Source organism: Bufo gargarizans, chromosome 1, assembly GCF_014858855.1.
Source record: "Bufo gargarizans isolate SCDJY-AF-19 chromosome 1, ASM1485885v1, whole genome shotgun sequence".
NCBI lineage: Eukaryota > Metazoa > Chordata > Amphibia > Anura > Bufonidae > Bufo > Bufo gargarizans.
In genome coordinates, this window is record NC_058080.1 from 318268282 (window position 1) to 318286737 (window position 18456).

At 47.1% G+C, this 18456-nt stretch overlaps 1 protein-coding gene across 2 annotated transcripts in view; it reads right to left on the bottom strand.

The window, feature by feature from the left end:
* Positions 1-18456, bottom strand: part of PDE4C (phosphodiesterase 4C) — a 1152632-nt gene that overhangs the window by 728917 nt on the left and 405259 nt on the right. For both annotated transcript variants that reach the window (XM_044305707.1, XM_044305716.1), the window contains exon 3: positions 14915-15126. In XM_044305707.1, the coding sequence (XP_044161642.1) occupies positions 14915-15126 (212 nt within the window). The remainder of the gene's footprint in view (positions 1-14914; positions 15127-18456) is intronic.

An 18456-nucleotide genomic window follows, 5' to 3' on the forward strand; every position in this document is an offset into this window, starting at 1 on the left:
CGGGTGCAGGAGCTGCGCACGCCCGATCTGCGGCAGTGGTCTGGCAGTCACTGTTAGCTGGACCCCTGCTGCATGCTCTGGCATTGGTGAAATCACTGATGCCAGTGCATTAACCCTTGATGTGCCGCGGTCAGCGATGACGTGCGATGTTGGGCGGGGGTCAGAGCTGCCATCAGGTTCCCGTGCTGCTGTGACGGGGACCGATAGCACGGAAGGCAGTGCGATGCCTTCTTTAGGCATTGGGGCTGCCTTCCGGTGGAGAGCCTGTGAGATCCAGCCCCCTGGATCTCACAGGCAGGAAGCAGTATGAGTACTACACACTGTATTACACATACAGCCAATGCATTCCAATAAAGAAGTATTGGAATGCATTGTAAAGGGGATCGGGACCCCCAAAAGTTAAAGTCCCAAACTGGGATAAAAATAAAGTTAAAAAAAAAAAGTCCCCCCCCCCAAAAAAATAATAATGTTATTTTCCCTGAATACAGTAAATAAAAAAAAAAAAAAAACATATTAGGTATCGCCGCATCCATATCAACCAGCTCTATAAACATATCACATGACCTAACCCCTCAGATGAACACCGTAAAAAATAAATAAAACTGTGCTAAATAAACACTTTTTTGTCACCTTACATCATTAAAAGTACAACACCAAGTGATCAAAAAGGCGTATGCCCGACCAAATAGTACCAATCTAACCGTCCCCTCATCCCGCAAACAATGAGCCACTACCTAAGACAATTGCCCAAAAAAAACAAAAAAAACTATGGCTTAAAATATGGAGACACTAAAACATTTTTTTTTGGGGGGGGGGGGGGGGGTGTTTAAATATGCTGTTGTGTAAAACTTAAGTAAATAAGAAAAAGTATCCATATTAGGTATCGCTACGTCCGTAAGAACCTGCTCTTTAAAAATATCACATGACCTAATCCCTCAGGTGAACGCTGTAAAACATTTTTTAATATGCAAAAAAAGCAATTTTTTGTCACCTTACATCAAATAGCAAGCGATCAAAAAGTGATATGCAACCCAAAATAGTGCCAATCAAACAGTCATCTCATCCCGCAAAAATGGTACCCTACCTAAGATAATCGCCTAAAAACTGAAAAAAACTATGTCTCTCAGAATATGGAGACACTAAAACATGATTTATTTTTTCAAAAATATTATTGTGTAAAACTTAAATAAAATAAAAAAATGGATGCCACATACAAAACAACCAAATATGCACTACCACTGTCTTTCCTTTGTGTGCGCACAAATGTGTCCTATGCAGTGGTAGTGGCATTTGTGCTCCAGCAAGAACGAACTGAGGACATCGTGGAGGCACTGGAAATGATCACAGGTTGGAATGAAGCCTGAGCCCCATCATATTTTATGGTAGATTTCTGCCTAGAAAAAAATTAACGCTATTGAGCGAGTCTTTCCATGTAAATTTATTTAGCTATTATTTTAGAATTTAAGTTCAAGATAACTATACTTAATGTGTTCTTGTTTATAGAAAAAGTGTTCTATACATAATTTTAAATGTATAAAAGTTGCAATATTGTTTCTGTTCCTTTTTAGATGCAGATATTAAACTATGTGGCTTTCATAGACAAAAGGTATAGACTGAATGGTTAAACAAAAAGGACCACGGTGTCCATGCGCATAAGAAGGAAATTCTTGCCTTAATGCAGAATGTTGCCCTTACAACATAAAAGGAAGATCATGAACTAGCGTTAAAGGTCCTAACCAGCAGTAACATTTGGAAGCAATCGAAAACATGAAGAGCTTGGTTTTCACATAAGTGGTTACCAGACATCAAAGGTAATTTTTTTTTTTCAGTGCCAAATGCTAAAATTAGGCCACTGCAAGTCTCTTTTTATTTTATTGCTAAAATTGCCAGTTTTATGTAATTGAACAGTGGAAAACTTACACCTTTTTTATACTTATAAGAGATGAGCAAAGTTTTAAAAAATGTGATTCTGATGCTTTATTGATTTTATTTTTTCTTTACCTAAAAATTTGCTTTGTGCTGAATTAATTTGTTACAAAGCGCGTTATAAATCAGCTATATCCTAGCCTTAAGGGAGAGTGCATCTCAGTGAACGTTACTAAGCATTGCAGCAACATGCATAGCTATTCCTTTCTGGTAGTGAAACAGTTGCTGTGCGTCAGTATCAGGCAGGTGACAGGTGTCACTATAAGGCCTCATGCACACGGCCGTGTTCCGTGGCCGAGAGCGGACCGTGGAAACCCGGCCGGGATTCCTCCTGACAGCATGAGCGCACGGCGTCATTGGTTGCCATGACGCCGTGCGCTTCATGCAGCCGCTGCTGTACAGTAATACACTGGTATGATCTATACCAGTGTATTACTGTATTGCGGTGGCAGTAGGAAGCGCATGGCGTCATAGCAATCAATGACGCCATGCGCTCATGCTGTCAGGAGGAATCCAGGCCATGGTTCCATGGACTGCTCACGGATGTGTGCATTCGGCCTTAGGCTCAGTTCGCACATCACTTATCCAGGTCAAACGACACATTCCAGACACAATTCAAGTTGGACTGCCCAATAGTCCAGGGATCTTTGATGTGGGGTGGCAGGGTGCAGTCCAAGTATGCCACCACATGCTGGTTCAGGTTCTGCTTCATGTCCTGCTGCTGCGTGGTTATGAAGAAAAGTGCTTATTAGACTGAAGACTTAAGTTGCTGCTGATGGAGCTGGTACCTCCCCTCCCCCCAGCAGTCATGGCAGTGGAACGTGAGCATAAAGGGCCCCCACAGTCAGACGTTCGTGAGGATGGGCGATGGCGCACATTCAGTAGACACCAACCAACTGACTAAATAGAATTTCTGCACAGTGCTTGAGTTTATCATCCTTCTCAGGTGGAAAAAAAGGCCACATTTTGGCCCAAAAGCAAGGGTCGAACATTGTAGAGAGCCAGTAGTCATCCCTCTGCCGAAACTCAGCATGTGTCTGGACATTTCAACAAGGGAAATGTATGTATATATACATTTGTGTGAGGCACTTACGGTAGTACAGTGAAGAACCTAGGAAATCAGGGAATAAGCGTAGTCGGTTGTGGTGTGCCGAAACCGAGGATGAGGTAGGCCTGAGAAAGAAGAGGGCCCACCCAAGGAAAGAGATGTGGAAGAAATGAGTTGTTAAATGAGTGGAGTGGTGGGAGGGTCAAAGTTCAGACCTCGGACGGTGCAGGAGTCAGGTAGAGGGGTGCCCTAAATAGGCTGGAGGCGGACCTCAGCCCCTCCCACAAATCCAGGCCAAAGCCTTCACACTTGTGTGAGGCACTTACGGTAGTACAGTGAAGAACCTAGGAAATCAGGGAATAAGCGTAGTCGGTTGTGGTGTGCCGAAACCGAGGATGGGGTAGGCCTGAGAAAGAAGAGGGCAAAAATGAGATAAACCGTTTATTGTATTCGATATACAGGAAAACTCAACCCGACATGTTTTGGAAAGCATTCCTTAACTCCCGTGTTGGATTGGGGATGTAACGTGCGAAAGCGGACGACTTCCAGCGCCCCAATCTCTTAATGACATGAGCCGGGATGTTGGCACTGGAGGCCGTGGACGCGGCCCCGATCCGAAAGGAGTGCCCAGAGTAGTTGGATGCGTTGAGGCCTAGTTGAGTGAGGGATGACCTGACATAGGTCATGAAGGTGGTGGTGGTGAGTACAGACCCACGCAGTTGAAGTAGTGGCTGACAGGGTAGGAACTTGTGATGCTGTTTGTATGCGTCCAGAACCCCGACTGGGCACCATCTGTTCTGCGTAGGGTAGTATGGAATGTTCACGGGTGAGAGCTGACTGCTTTTGGAGTGAGGTAAGGTTAGGGTATAATGATCCCCGTGTTTCGTCAAGTGGGAGGCTAGCAGACAATGTGTAGTTTGGGTCGCCGAGGTCGTGGTGAATTCCCCGGGCCTCAGGAATCCGTAGAAGGCCAGGTACATCGCTGTTTTGATGATGGAGTTGGTATCAGCTTCAAAAGGACTGGAGTCTAATAAGTCGGATAGTGCTTTGAAAATGTGACTGTTAATGGGCAGTCTCTGTGTCGGCCGTGCGGGTTCTGTCCTCTGAATGCCCTTGAGTATGGTTTTGATCTGGTGTGAGGCCATGAAACTGATGTTGTTGGGGTGTATGATTAGCATGTGATGTTGGATGCCGGTGAGATAGAGCTTGATGGTGTTGTATGACAGTTTGAGCTTGAGGTGGCAAAAAGAAGCAAATCCTAGCAGGGAAGTCATGACAAATGGGTGCGTGATGCTGTGTTCCAACAGGAATTTGTTAAACAGTGCGAATGCTCTGTTGTATGACCTGCGTGTGTTGTCTGATAGTGCAGAGTGGGATAATGACTGGCTATGGCGCATGATGACATCTAATCCAGAATGAGCTGGTGAAATGACGGGGTGATGGAGGCCGTGGGTGACGCTGACGGGAGAGCCTGATGAAACGCCTGAAATTGGAAACGAGACAGATTGTCAGCTGCCGTATTGCACCTTCCCGGGACGTGGAAGCAGTGTATGAAGAAATTGTTGCAAGCTGCCAACCAAGTAAGCTTGCGCAGGAACCTCATGATTGTGAGGGATTTGGACCGACCCTTGTTAATGATCTGGCAGGTTGCCTGGTTGTCTGAGTAGCATCGGACCGACCTGTTTGCCCATGAATGACCCCACGCCACGGCGGCCGCCACGATAGGGTAGATCTCGAACAGAGCCGAGGTAGTGGAGAATCCTTCCAAACCCTGGACCGCAGGAGGCCAGCTACCCCACAGCCAATCGTTCCCACAAATGGCCGCGAAGCCTGTGGTGGATGCCGCATCCGACCAGACAGATGGGGAAGAGTCCGATAGCTGAGGGAGGAACATGCTCCTGCCGTTCCAGGCGGACAGAAATCTCCTCCACATACCCAGATCTGCAGTGGCGTGGGCATCCAGGGGCAGCCTGTGAGAGTCGTGAAGGAAAAGGGGGAAAAGGTGCAGAAGCCGTGAAATGAACGAGCGACCCTGGGGAATGATGCGCATAGCAAAGTTCAGGGACCCCAATAGGGACTGTAACTCCTTGCGGTTGCAGTTGCCAAGTTGAAGGTAATTGTCTATGTGGTTGAGAATAACCTGGATCTTCCCGAGTGGCAAACTGGCTTGCATGGAGGCCGAATCCAACTGAATGCCCAAGAAGGTGATGAATGTGTCCGGCCCTTCTGTTTTCTTGGAGGAGATGGGTACCCCAAGTTCCCCGAACAGCTTGATGGTGGCCCTGAGGCTGGCGGGAGGGGAGATGTTTTCCTCCACGAGTAGAAAGTCATCAAGGTAATGCAAGACCATCGGGCATCTTGCTACGTTCAAGAGCAACCAGCATAGTGCCTCCGCGAATGTGTCAAAAATGGCCGGGCTACTCTTGGATCCGAAGGTCAACCGGGAGAAAAAATAATAGTTTCCGGACCACTTGATGCCATGAAGGTGCCACAGTGACGGGTGGATTGGTAGCAATTTGAACGCATTGGCGATGTCGGTTTTGCTGAGCCATGCTCCGACCCCTGCTTGCTTGATGGCGGTGATGGCGTGATCTATGGTGGTGTATTGGAGTGAGAATTCTTCCGATGGAATGAGGGAGTTTAGACTGGGGTCGGCTGAACCGTGTGGTGCCGATAAATCGATGATTAGCCTCCGTTTCTGGGAAGACTTCCCGGTGACGATGCCAATGGGATTGGTGCGCCATGTGGTGAATGGGGGTGTCTTGAATGGTCCTAGCACGAAGCCCTCTGCGACTTCCAGGGCTATGAGGGCGTCAATTGCGGTGGGGTTGCCTTGGGCGGATAGGAGATTTGGACATTCCAGGGTGCCTGTCGGCATGTGCAGGATGCCCGTGTGGAAGCCTTCGGTCAGACCCGACACAAGGAAATCCGTGAGATGTCTGGATGGGTGCTGAGACATGAATGCTGTAAAAACCGGCATATTTATGGTCGATAGATACTGTTTGGAAAACATTTTATTTGGACACATTGATTTAGCATGTGCCCGGAAACAATTGGTACAAATGTGCAACAACTTACACCCGCTGTAATTGCAGGATCCCATATTGAAATTGTTGCAGATCTGGGACTTGCCCAGAAACTTGATTGGCCGCCCCAGCTTGTCCCGGGTTGATTTCTCCGTGACCCCGGAGGGGCCGGCCGTTTGAGAGGGGGCTTGTCTGTCCGCCGCATTCGGACAGAAATTGGTGGTGTGGGCCGTGGAGGAGCAGTGCACGCAAGCTGGCGTCCTCAGGCCTGCGAAGTGTCGGCAAAAAATGACGGTGTCGATTCTGGCCCAGTTGGAGCGGACTCCGTACTGGGAGAAAGCCCCCGCCACTTTTGCCGAAAAAGATCTATGGTAGTCATAGAATGCCGACCCTCCATATTTGTTGCCCAGGTCCACCAGCTTGTGCATGTAGAGGTCGAGCTCCTCCCTTCTGTTGGGGTAGACCGTGCAGATGACCTCCCTGTAGATGCCGAAAGCCAACACAAATTCTGGAATAGACAGTTTCCTATTGAGGCGGGCATCCCTAGCTTTGACCACAACCGAGACATCGTCGTAGGCATACGTTTTGTTCTCGACAATGTCTTGAGAGGCAATTAGGAGGGAGGCCAGGTTCACATCCTTACCTTCCAGAATGTCCCTTTTCAAGTGCTCCGGTATCATGTGCGCCGGGCTGACTTCTTGGTCATCTGGGTTGATGGATGGCACGGCCACTGGCAACCCGGCTGGTGCCGGTGGCGCCGCCGGTGGTGGCACTGCCAAGGAGAGGGATGTAGTGACCGACTCCAGCTTCCCTAACCTGTCGTTGACCCTGGACATGGACGTCATCAAAGAGGCCAGCATGGCGTGTATGTCCCCCGTGCTGGACTGGCTGGGTCCTTCCCCTGCCTCCGCGTTACTGGCTGACGTGCGCAGTAGACGGAAAAGCTCCGCTTTCCTTGCCGTGGCGGGGAAGGGAATCTGCCGTCTCCTCAATTCTGTCGTGATACGCGGAACTGTCCAGGATCTGATGGATGCTGGGCTGGAAAGATCGTCTCCCTGGGCTAAGGTGATGGATCTGGCCGGAGTGCCAGGAAGGGAAAAGTTCTCACTTCCTTCCAGAGACATGCTAAAACAGAATAGTTTGTTAGTGTGGGGAAACACAGGATCGTGCTGGCAAGCTAGCTATGCCGGATGGCGAAATAATTAAGCCTAAGATGGTGACAGATGAGGCCCTGCTAATTGCCGAGCGGCTTGAGAGGCACTATCTATGAGTTGGCGCGAGGGGTTGATGAGGCCACTGACGTGGTGGCAGGAGTGTGAGGCCTCTCGGTGACTTGTAAGACAGGACTAGGGAAAGGGAGTGACAGGTGAGGCCCTCTCTATGCAACAGCGAGGCGGCTTACTAACGAGTGGCGCGATGGGCGGCTGCCTCCGAGCGTGTGAGGCGGGGTGTTGGCCTCGCGGACCACTGACTGATGGCGGAGCCAAGAGGGGAATACTCTAGTGGGATTCCGACGCCCCTAAATGCCAGCACGCTGACCCTAACGGGATGGAGTGAAATGTAGGAAAAATAGACGATTGAGCAGGTGTACGTACCTGGTAGCAAGAAAAATCACAGGATACGTGCAGCGTAAATAAGAATGAGCTTGACCGCCTAAAAGAGGGGTAGACAGAAGTGTTATGACGAGAGTTTGACAGCGGTCTGGATGTTAGCATGACCTGAGGGATTGCGCCATGAGTTGCAATGGTGACCCGGTATGGTGGATGTAGTGTGAAATGTAGAAATGAACCGGGGGTAGTTTGTTTTGATCATTACTTTTTTTTTTTTTTTTTTCCTATGGCGGTTTTTTTTTTTTTCCATATGGCGGGTTTTATTTTTATTTTTATTTATTTTCTTTTTTTTTTTTTTTTTATTTGGCGGGTTTTTGTTTTCCCATATGGCGGGGTTTTTTTTTTTTTTTTTTTTTTCTTTTCCATGTGGCGGGGGTTTTTTTTTTTTTTTTGGCGGGTTTTTGTTTTCCCATATGGCGGTTTTTTTTTTTTTTTTCATGTGGCGGGGGTTTTTTTTTTTTTTTTTTTTTTTTGCGGGCTTTTCTGTTTTCCATGTGGCGGGGTTTCCCTGTTTTCCATATGGCGGGTTTAATATTTTTTATTTTTTTTTTATCTCCCAATGCGGGTTGTTCTGGTGGTTTTGTGTGAAGCGTTGGTTTTAATTGCGGTGGATTGGTAACATGGATGTGGCGCCCCCCTCCTGTATGTGCTGGCTGATGGAGGGGAGCGGTAGCCGAATCTTGAGGTGCGTGGTGCAGGGGTGTATGTGCGGCACCCCTCGACTCCCCCTCCCCCCCCGCACAGCGCGCACGCGCGCGGCACCCGGCCGGCCGCCAGTCACTGCGCATGCGCCGAGGCCGTGCACGCGCCGCGCATGCGCAAACCGGGCGTCGGGACGCGGCGGACGCCATTGGCAGCGCGGCAGGAGGACGGAGACGCGGGGAAGAGAGGGACCGTGGCACTGGTGTGGTGTGTGGAGAGGGAGCGTGGAGCGGTCGGGTTGCGGTGAGCAACTGGTGACTGTGAGAGGGCGGGCGTGCCGCTGAGCTGGGCGAGGGGAACAACTTGCCCAACAAAGTAACAGAATGGTCCATGGCAAGTGACAGCATGATGCATATGTATATGTGTGTGAGGGGAAGGAAAGTGTGGGATGATGGTGAGGAGGGGAACGGCGTTGGTACCGTGTGCATGCATGATCAGAACACGTAGCAACATGAAAACCGTGACAGGAGTGAAACTGTGACATGGTTTGACAAGGAAAAAGTGAAATGAACGAGCTGGTACAGGGGCAGCCGTGAGGCCCTGTGCTGTACCGTATGACAAGACTCACAGTTTAACGGGCAAAACGGGGCCCGCAAGGAACCAGGTGAAGTCGGACGGATGGAACCGGAAAGCTCCAAATCCTGGACCCGCAAGCAACGAACCTCAGAAGGAAAACAGCAACTCGTAAGTAACCTCTCAGTTAACTCCACAAGTAACTCTCTCTCTCTCTCTCAAAGTTCAGACCTCGGACGGTGCAGGAGTCAGGTAGAGGGGTGCCCTAAATAGGCTGGAGGCGGACCTCAGCCCCTCCCACAAATCCAGGCCAAAGCCTTCACACATATATTTACTGATCTATATCTCTATATGCATATATAGATGAAGTATATATATATATATATATATATATATATAGATAGATAGATAGATCTATCTATCTATCTCCATCTCTAATCTAAGCTATACATAAGCTAGAGCTTAGGTATAGCTTAGATATAGCTTAGATTCGTAGGTAAGTAAAAGATTAGAACCACTAAGTCGGCGCTGTCAGCAGAAACGTGGTCTCAGATGAGAATAGATAAAAAATGTCTTTATTAATTGTACAGGTCAATGCGTTTCAAGGGCGAATAGTACTACTGTCCTTAATCTTCGCATCCTGAGGACCGTATCTGCGGCACAGGCAAGAACCCAAGCAGCAGCGCAAGCATCCTGCAGGTTGGACGGGAAAATACCAGCAAAGTGCAGAAAGCAATTGTGACTACTCGCAACTCAAGAAGGTAAGCGTAACATATCTCATACGGCAAACTGATACTATACGGCAACTGCCTCCTATTTTCCTTTTCTTTAGATATAGCTTAGGTATAGCTTAGATATAGCTCTATATCTAATATATAAGTATATCTAAGCTATACCTTGTTTTTGCTCCTGGGGGTGGCTTTTGGTTCTGATGGCCAGTGGAATAGGGCAATGCTAATTTGATAAGGCTGCCGGGACTGGTAAGGATCGCGCAGGAGGCAGCCGGCAGACAGACGCAGAGGCAGTCGAACAGGCACAGCGATGGATCACAGGGATCGGGCACACCAGTACAGTGAATCTTTTCACCAGGCTACCGACACTGGTAAGCATCACGCATGCAGCCAGACACAGAGGGAGGGGGCAGCCACACAAGGCTCTGACGTTTCGTTTACAGAGCCAGGCCACTCCCTAAGGCAGGGATAAGCCTGTACACAAAACATCAGCACAGAGAGCTTGCTGGATGACATTGCGGGTGCACAGGAGAAACAAGACATTATAGATAAAGAGAGTGATTTACAAAGGTAATAGTAGATATGTTTCAATGCTGATTGGCCTATATTTATATAACTCTGACAACCCCTTTAAGAAGTTATGTACACAGTTAAGAAGTCATATATGCCTCTACGCATTTCGGGTCATTGCATACAGACCCTTACTTATGACACAATGCTGTACAACATACAGTAAACAAATATAGCCTGAAGGAGCCAATTACATACCTGTTTCTCATATAATTTAGAAATCCATGGAAAGCCCAGACTGGATTATATGGAGCAAGGCAGCATATATAAACACAATAAAAAAGAACATTTTCCATTCCCATAATAGTGCAAAATCAAATCACACTGTTTGTTTAGGTCAGGCATGCTCAACCTGTGGCCCTCCAGCTGTTGAAAAACTACACCTCTCAGCATTCCCTGACAGTGTACAGCGTATCAGCCTACAGCAGGGCATGGTAGGAGTTGTAGTTTTACAACAGCTGGAGGGCCGCAGGTTGAGCATCCCTGGTTTAGGTCACGAGGAGGCCAAGTTCTGAGATGGAACATCCAGCAGCTTTCTCTATCAAGAGTTTCCTTCTGTGATCTCCTCCACTAACTGGAGCATTAACCCTTTCAAGCCCCTGAACAGTGATAAAAGGAATATTGTAGCAAAGTGCATGGAGACTGCAGAGACAGTTCTGGTTTTGTAGTGTGGCATATCAGAAATATGCTTTCTCACTTGTGTTTTTATTTCATTCGTGGTGCTACCTACAGATTGTGAAAAGCAGGCGGTACAGGCTATCAGATAAATGGCATATGTGCAATTGCAGTTTGAGTACTATTTTATTTTACTTGTGTGATTATTGGACATAGGTGTAACCTGCATATGATTACAGCAGGTGCACCAAGAGTGACCACACATGAAACTGCCTCTGAAACGCAGTCAGACACTTGGGATAGAACCATATATGAACTGGGTGAAACGTTTTGTGCTAGTGTGGGAGCAAGTCTGGCTACACATCTGATATCATTTTTTAGTATGCCCCTCCATGAGTCCCCATAATTTAACAAAGGCAGTCATTTTTAAGGTTTCATTATCTGTCTTAAAAGCAGAAACATTCGAATTAAGAAAATTGCAAACTTTTTTTTTTATAAATAAAGGCAAAACAAATTGACCCAAATTTACCATTAACATGAGGTACGATAGGTCACAAAAAATAATCTCAGGATCGCTTAGATATGTAAACACATTCCAAAGTTATACAGTATAAAGTGACAGTTAAAGTTACACATGCAACTTTGAAATGCAAAATATAATTCACATAATGGTCACATATATGTTAATCCTTGCAAACAATGACAGCTGATTCTGAAAAGTCAGCAGAAACGACAGGAATCATTTGACTATATTAACCAGTTAGTCTTTTAGTTTAAGATCCATGTACAGTAACTTTCAGAATTGATCTATTTTTTGATAAGAAGTTCTAATAAAAATAATAAACCTATGATCCAGCTTACTGTTCCAGGTTAATGTAAAATCCTTAAAAACAGAAATAAACAATGGTAAGATACAAGGTAAGTTGCTAAGAGAAGTTTATGATGAACAAATATGTCTTTGTGGAACAGTTTATTTTCCTGACAAACTTGGTGACCTCTGCAAAACTGAGAGGTTGCAGAATTACCCATGATCATATAACATTTCCCTATTTAGTCTACAGTTGCTGCTGTAAAAACATAGGGGATCATTTACTAAATGATATATGCCAGTTTTCTGGTGTATATGTCACAGATTGCAGCGCAAAGGTTATTTGCGCCACAATCTGTGACTTTTCCCTGCTCAGGTGTAAAAAAATGACCCCCATAATCTGCATTGCTCTTTTCACTAAACAAAATGCCATAGATGAAAAGGTGAACACTCCCTTAAACACCTCAAAGCGATCCCTTTTATGCTGTTTGCCCCTGTCAATCTAAATGCAGAAGGCGTGGCAGTTGTAGCGAGCTGAACCTCTAGGGGTAACAGCAACACCCCCATTGTTCATAAAAGTTCATTTACATATATTAAAGCTTCATTTTCCTCAGCAATGCGGGCACATATGAACATGGGACCAACACAGGTGCCTTCAGCTGCAAAGCGCACATGTAGCAGGTCAGCCAGTGTCATAGGTACAAATCTGCTGACAGATGGCCTCTAAATCAGTCATTATCTGTTGGATTCATCCACTATATAATGGCTAATAATAACTTCCTTCCTGCCAGCCTTCTCTTCAGCTTTATTCAGAATTAGTGCATAGGTGGAATAGATCATTCCCCCACGCCAGTATGTAACAGTACATCACTAATTGAGAATTGAGCTATTAGGCTTTGAGTCAAACAATTTATCAAACATTTTGGCAAATTTGATAAATTTGGCAAAAATTCCTGCAATAGGGAAAACTGCAGTCGTGATAAAAAGGAAAGAATGTCTACATTAAGAGAAGATGTTACCTGTATCATTGGATTTCTAGAGCAGCCATCATATCTACTCTGGTATAGTTGTAGTGTACACTTTTCTCTGACCTGACTGAAGATGCAAGTATACGCCTCTGCTTAAGGCTCGGGTCACACGAGTGTTGCGGAAAAAAATGAAGGCGCGTTGCGGGAAAATGTATGATTTTTTAGCGCGCGTGCAAAGCGTTTTAATGCGTTTTGCACGCGCGGGAGAAAAATCGTCATGTTTGGTACCCAGACTTTAACTTCTTCACAGAAAAATAATATCATTCTTAATGCTAAGTAAATTAGGGATGGAGGGGTAAAAAAAAAATTTAAAGACCTGTGAGGAAAAGGACCTTTGGTGATGGACCTTGTGATGAGCGCAAGTGACGTCACCAAAGGTCCTTTTCCTCCCAGGTCCTCAAAGAAGAAGAAAAATGACTAGCCAGGCTGCGCAAACAAGTGGATGAGGTGAGTTTAATTATTTTTTAACCCCTCCATCCCTAATTTACTTAGCATGCTGTATTAAGAATGCTATTATTTTCCCTTATAATCATGTTATAAGGGGAAATAATAAAGATCAGGTCCCCATCCTGATCGTCACCTAGCAACCATGCGTGAAAATCGCACCGCATCCGCATTTGCTTGTGGATGCTTGCGATTTTAACGCAGCTCTATTCACTTCTATGGGGCCTGCGTTGCGTGAAAAACGCACAATATAGAGCATGCTCCGCACATGTAACGCGTGAAAATCACCGCTCATCTGCACAGCCCTATTAAAGTGAATTCAGTGCGTTCACCTCAAGCATTGCACCCGCACGGAAATCTCGCCTGTGTGAAAGGGGCCTAAGGCTACATGCACACGACTGTATCTGTTTTGCAGTCCGCAAATTGCAGATCCGCTAAAAAAAAAAAACCCAAAAACGGATGACATCCGTATGCCATCGGTTTTTCTTTTGCAGATCCATTGTTACAATGCCTAAAACGGACAAGAATAGGACATGTTTTATTTATTTTTTGCGGGGCTACGGAATGGACATACTGATGCGGACAGCATTGAAATGAATGGGTCTGCATCCCAGCCGCAAAAAAAATGGAACGGACACAGAAACAAACAACGTTTGTGTGCATGTAGCCAAACTGTAAGGCCTCTTTCACATGGGCGTCATATTTTTGACCCGGATAGGAGGCGGGTGCGTTGCGGGAAAATGCACGATTTTTCTGTGCGAGTGCAAAACATTTTTTTATTGCGTTTTGCACTCGTGTGAAAAATATTGCGCATGTTTGGTACCCAAACCCGAACTTCTTCACAGAAGTTCGGGTTTGGGATCAGTGTTCTGTAGATTGTATTATTTTCCCTTATAACATGGATACGTCACATGATCTTTTACCATGGTGAATCACCATGGTAAAACACCATGTGATGACCGGAGTGACGTCATCAAAGGTCCTTTACCTGTATTTAATGCTCACCACAGGTCCTATTCAACAAAGGAGACACAAGGAGATGCTGGGCTTCGCGATCAAGTGGACTAAGGTGAGTTAAAAAAAAATGTAACCCCTCCAGCGCTGTTTTACTATGCATTCTGTATTCAGAATGGTATTATTTCCCCTTATAACCGTGTTATAAGGGAAAATAATAATGATCGGGTCTCCATCCCGATCGTCTCCTAGCAACCGTGCGTGAAAATCGCACTGCATCCGCACTTGCTTGCGGATGCTATGCGATTTTCACGCACCCCATTCACTTCTATGGGGCCTGCGTCGCATGAAAATCGCACAATATAGAGCATGCTGCGATTTTCACTCAACGCACAAGTGATGCGTGAAAATCACCGCTCATGTGCACAGCCCCATAGAAATGAATGGGTCAGGATTCAGTGCGGGTGCAATACGTTCACCGCACGCATCGCACCCGCACGGAAAACTCGCCCGTGTGAAAGGGGCCTAAGAGTAGGTATTTCTGCTCCACTTATATTTTCCATCTTATGTTGGTGGTGTTTACCTATTTAAGGAAATGGCGAGAAGCCTTAGTGTAGAGCTCCACAGAATGAGCAAACTTGTCAACAAGGAGTGTAACTTTACTTACAGTATTTTTCTATTTACAAATAAGAACCTCAGTTCTGTAGTTACTCTGCTCTGCTTTGGTCCATACCAAAGTTTGTGAAAGAATACTCTTATGTACCGTATAAGTTGGACATAAGGAGAAAAGTTACATGATAACAAAAACAAATAACTTGCTAGAAACCTGTGCATTTTAGATACTGTAAGTTGTTTCAGTGGCAAAACCTAGCGTTTAAGGTTTATAACAAATTTAGTGAACATTTTACTTTTAATATACAGATGAATGGTCTCTCCTACCTCAAGTAGCTGGATACAGGATCCTCATATGTATCAATTTCTTCTATAGTGAAAACTACACGTGAGCTGTTTTCTGGTTCTGATTTACCAGGGTCTCCAGTCTGACGATGTGTAAGAGGTGGGAGCTGAGGAGTTCCAGAATATCTCCTTTTGATTGCACTCAGTGAAGGTGAAATGGAATATGAACTGAAATCTAAGGTTTCCCGAGATCTCTGTAATAAAAAAACATTTTTTTTTACGTTGTACTCTATGTTAAAGCAAAGCAAACTAAAAGTGTTCATCCATCTACAGTCGTGCCCATAAATATTTTCATATTAGGCTACTTTCACACTAGCGTTCGATCGGATCCGTTCTGAACGGATCCGATTATAATAATGCAGACGGAGGCTCCGTTCAGAACGGATCCGTCTGCATTATATTTGCAAAAAAAAAGCTAAGTGTGAAATTAGCCTGAGCGGATCCGTCCAGACTTTTACATTGAAAGTCAATGGGGGACGGATCCGCTTGAAGATTGAGCCATATTGTGGCATCTTCAAACGGATCCGTCCCCATTGACTTACATTGTAAGTCTGGACGGATCCGCACGCCTCCGCACGGCCAGGCGGACACCCGAACGCTGCAAGCAGCGTTCAGGTGTCCGCCTGCTGAGCGGAGCGGAGGCTGAACGCCGCCAGACTGATGCATTCTGAGCAGATACGCATCCATTCAGACTGCATCAGGGCTGGACGGAAGCGTTCGGGTCCGCTTGTGAGCCCCTTCAAACGGAGCTCACGAGCGGACAGCCGAACGCTAGTGTGAAACTAGCCTTACCCAAATTAAATGGGTATATTCAGATATATCAAATTATGCCTTTCCTTGGGATAGCGCGGCACTCTCATGTCTTCATAATTCCAATATTTAATCACCAAATCACAGCGATGTTTTGACCAGTGTGGTCTTTCTCAAGCTTTCTTGCTGCTTGAGAAAGACCACACTGGTCGAAACGTCGCTGTGATTTGGTGATTAAATGTTGGAATTATGAAGACATGAGAGTGCGGCGGTATGCTATTTTTGTATTGGCTGAAATGGGGGTGCTATGGACTGGCGCCTGACACCGCTGGCACCACCACTGAAGGATCCAGTTGATGTGCTGCTGCATCCTTTTTTTTCGTTTTTTCCCCCCTTAGGATAGGGGATAACTATTAGATCATTGGGGGTCGCATAGTGAGGGCGTTAAAAAAAAAAACTTACTTCCTCCCCCTCCTGACTTCCTCCCGACCTCCCCTGCCTTTTGCGTCCTCACGTTGCAGTCGTGACGTCACACGGAGGTGGAGTCACGGGCCGGCAACGCTAGGGTGAGCCTTATCTCCTCCAAGTGCAGAGCGGATCCTGCACACGGTCACCGTGAACACTGAGGCCAGGCCCCGGCCACCAATGCACTGATCCCTGAGCCTGCTGTCTTCAAAAACTGTAAGTACTTAAATTACAGTAATTCACAAAAAATCTATTACTTAGTTGTTTTATGGGGTAAGGGGGTTGGGACCCGTTGGGTGGTTAGAGGGGGGGGAATTAAGGAGGGATTAATACTGTACTAACTCTAGCACATTGTTTTTTAACAAGGAAGGGGTGGGTCAAATTTATATTAGGGGGGTGCCCGAGTTTAGTCTCGCCTAGGGCAGCACAAAACCAAGATACACCACTGTGTGGGGGTCTAGTAGTTGAACCACCAATAATTTAATGGTTTTCCCCTATCATGTGGATACAGTAAACCCTGATATAACTGGAATACCCCTTAAGGCTAATTTCATCTGCCTATCAAAGCATATTGGAGAGGATAACTGATAGACTGGTGGGGGTCTGTCAGGAAGCAGGGGGTGTTACCCCTACTCTGGGACCACGGGCACGGCGCAGGGCACGGGTTCCCCTTCAGCTCGGTAGAACACCTGGTGCCCGAGGTGCGGGTGCACGGCGTGTGCGCAGTACACAGGCTGCTCGCACATTTCCGGGTGCATAGAGTTCCTGCATTATCCGGCTGTCAGGTGTGAGCCTTGCTGAGGGAGATTCCCAGTACACACCTTCCACCTTCCTCGCCTGCCATTGGTTCCTGGGGAGGGTGGTTCCTACCTTCCCTGGCTATAAAGACCTGGCCTGAGCTCTGGTTCATTGCTGAGTTATTCCACCTTATGGTGAACACCTAGCCTCCCTGCAGATCCTTCTATTGCCTGTTGTTTCTTTGTATCCTTCCCGGCTACTGACCCCTGGACTGTCTTCCGCCTTGAACCTTCGCTGCCTGCCTCGACCCGGATTGGACATTGACTACCCCTCTTGGATTATCCCTAAACTTGTACCGCATTCTGGGCTGTCAGCTGCTTACTGCCAGTGGGTTCCTCATCCCACTACTGGCTCCCTGGGAGGTTCGTGACATAATAACTCAGCCTTCACCATGGAACCCGCAAAAGCAGTGGATCCCATGACGGCCATGACCCAGCAACTTAACCTCATGACGCAGGCCTTTCAGGAGATGCAAGCGAGTCATGAGCACCGGCTGCAGAGGGTTGCCACACAGGAGCAGCGCATCGCAGAGCGCACCGCGCTACCACCCTCGCCTCCCCCTACGCCGGCGCGCACCCTGGAAGTGGTCTCTAGCGAGCCGTCAGTCAGCCTCCCTGAGCGGTTTTCAGGAGATCGGAGGAAGTACCGCTCCTTCATCATCTCCTGCGAGCTGTTGTTTTCCCTGAAGCCACGTACATATGCCACGGACTTCGTCAAGGTACGCACGGCAATTTCCTTGCTCTCAGGGCCTCCCCAGACCTGGGCGCACCAACTCCTACTAGCCGATGACCCAGTGCTGGCATCTTGGAAGTCCTTTGCCGCAGCTATGCAAAGACTTTATGATGACCCCCTGCGTTCTTCAACCGCCAGGGGTACCTTGCGCACCCTCCGCCAGGGCAGACGTCCAGTGGAGGATTACATCATGGAATTCCGTGAGGTAGCCCCGGATACGGGCTTGAACGAGGTGGCCTTGATTGACCAATTCCGCATCGGTTTGTCCGAGCAGCTCAAGGATGAGCTCGCCCGCATTGGGGTGCCGGGCTCCTTGGGGGGCCTGATGGACTCAGTAACCCACCTGGATCGCCGCTTCCGGGAAAGACGACAGGAGCGACAACAGACCCCGCCTCTAACGGAGCGCCGGTCGGAACCCTTAAGGCTTCCTGTTCCTGTGGCAGCAGACGGTAACCAGGAGGAGCCGATGCAGATCGGGGCTGTTCGGGGTCCCCTGTCCACGGTGGAGAGAACCAGGAGAAGAACCTTGCATCTGTGTTTATATTGCGCAAAACCGGGCCATTTCCTGAAGGACTGTCCCATCAAACCTCCTGAAGGTAGGCCGGAGACACCCACGGTATGCATTAACCTACCTATGTATAACAACTCGTCTCATCTCACCATCCCTGTTTCCCTGCAGCTGGGCAACAACAATATTGATCTCTCTGCCATCATTGATTCGGGCGCAAGCAGCTGTTTTATGGACAAGGATCTGGCTTCCCAACTAGGCATCCCGTTGC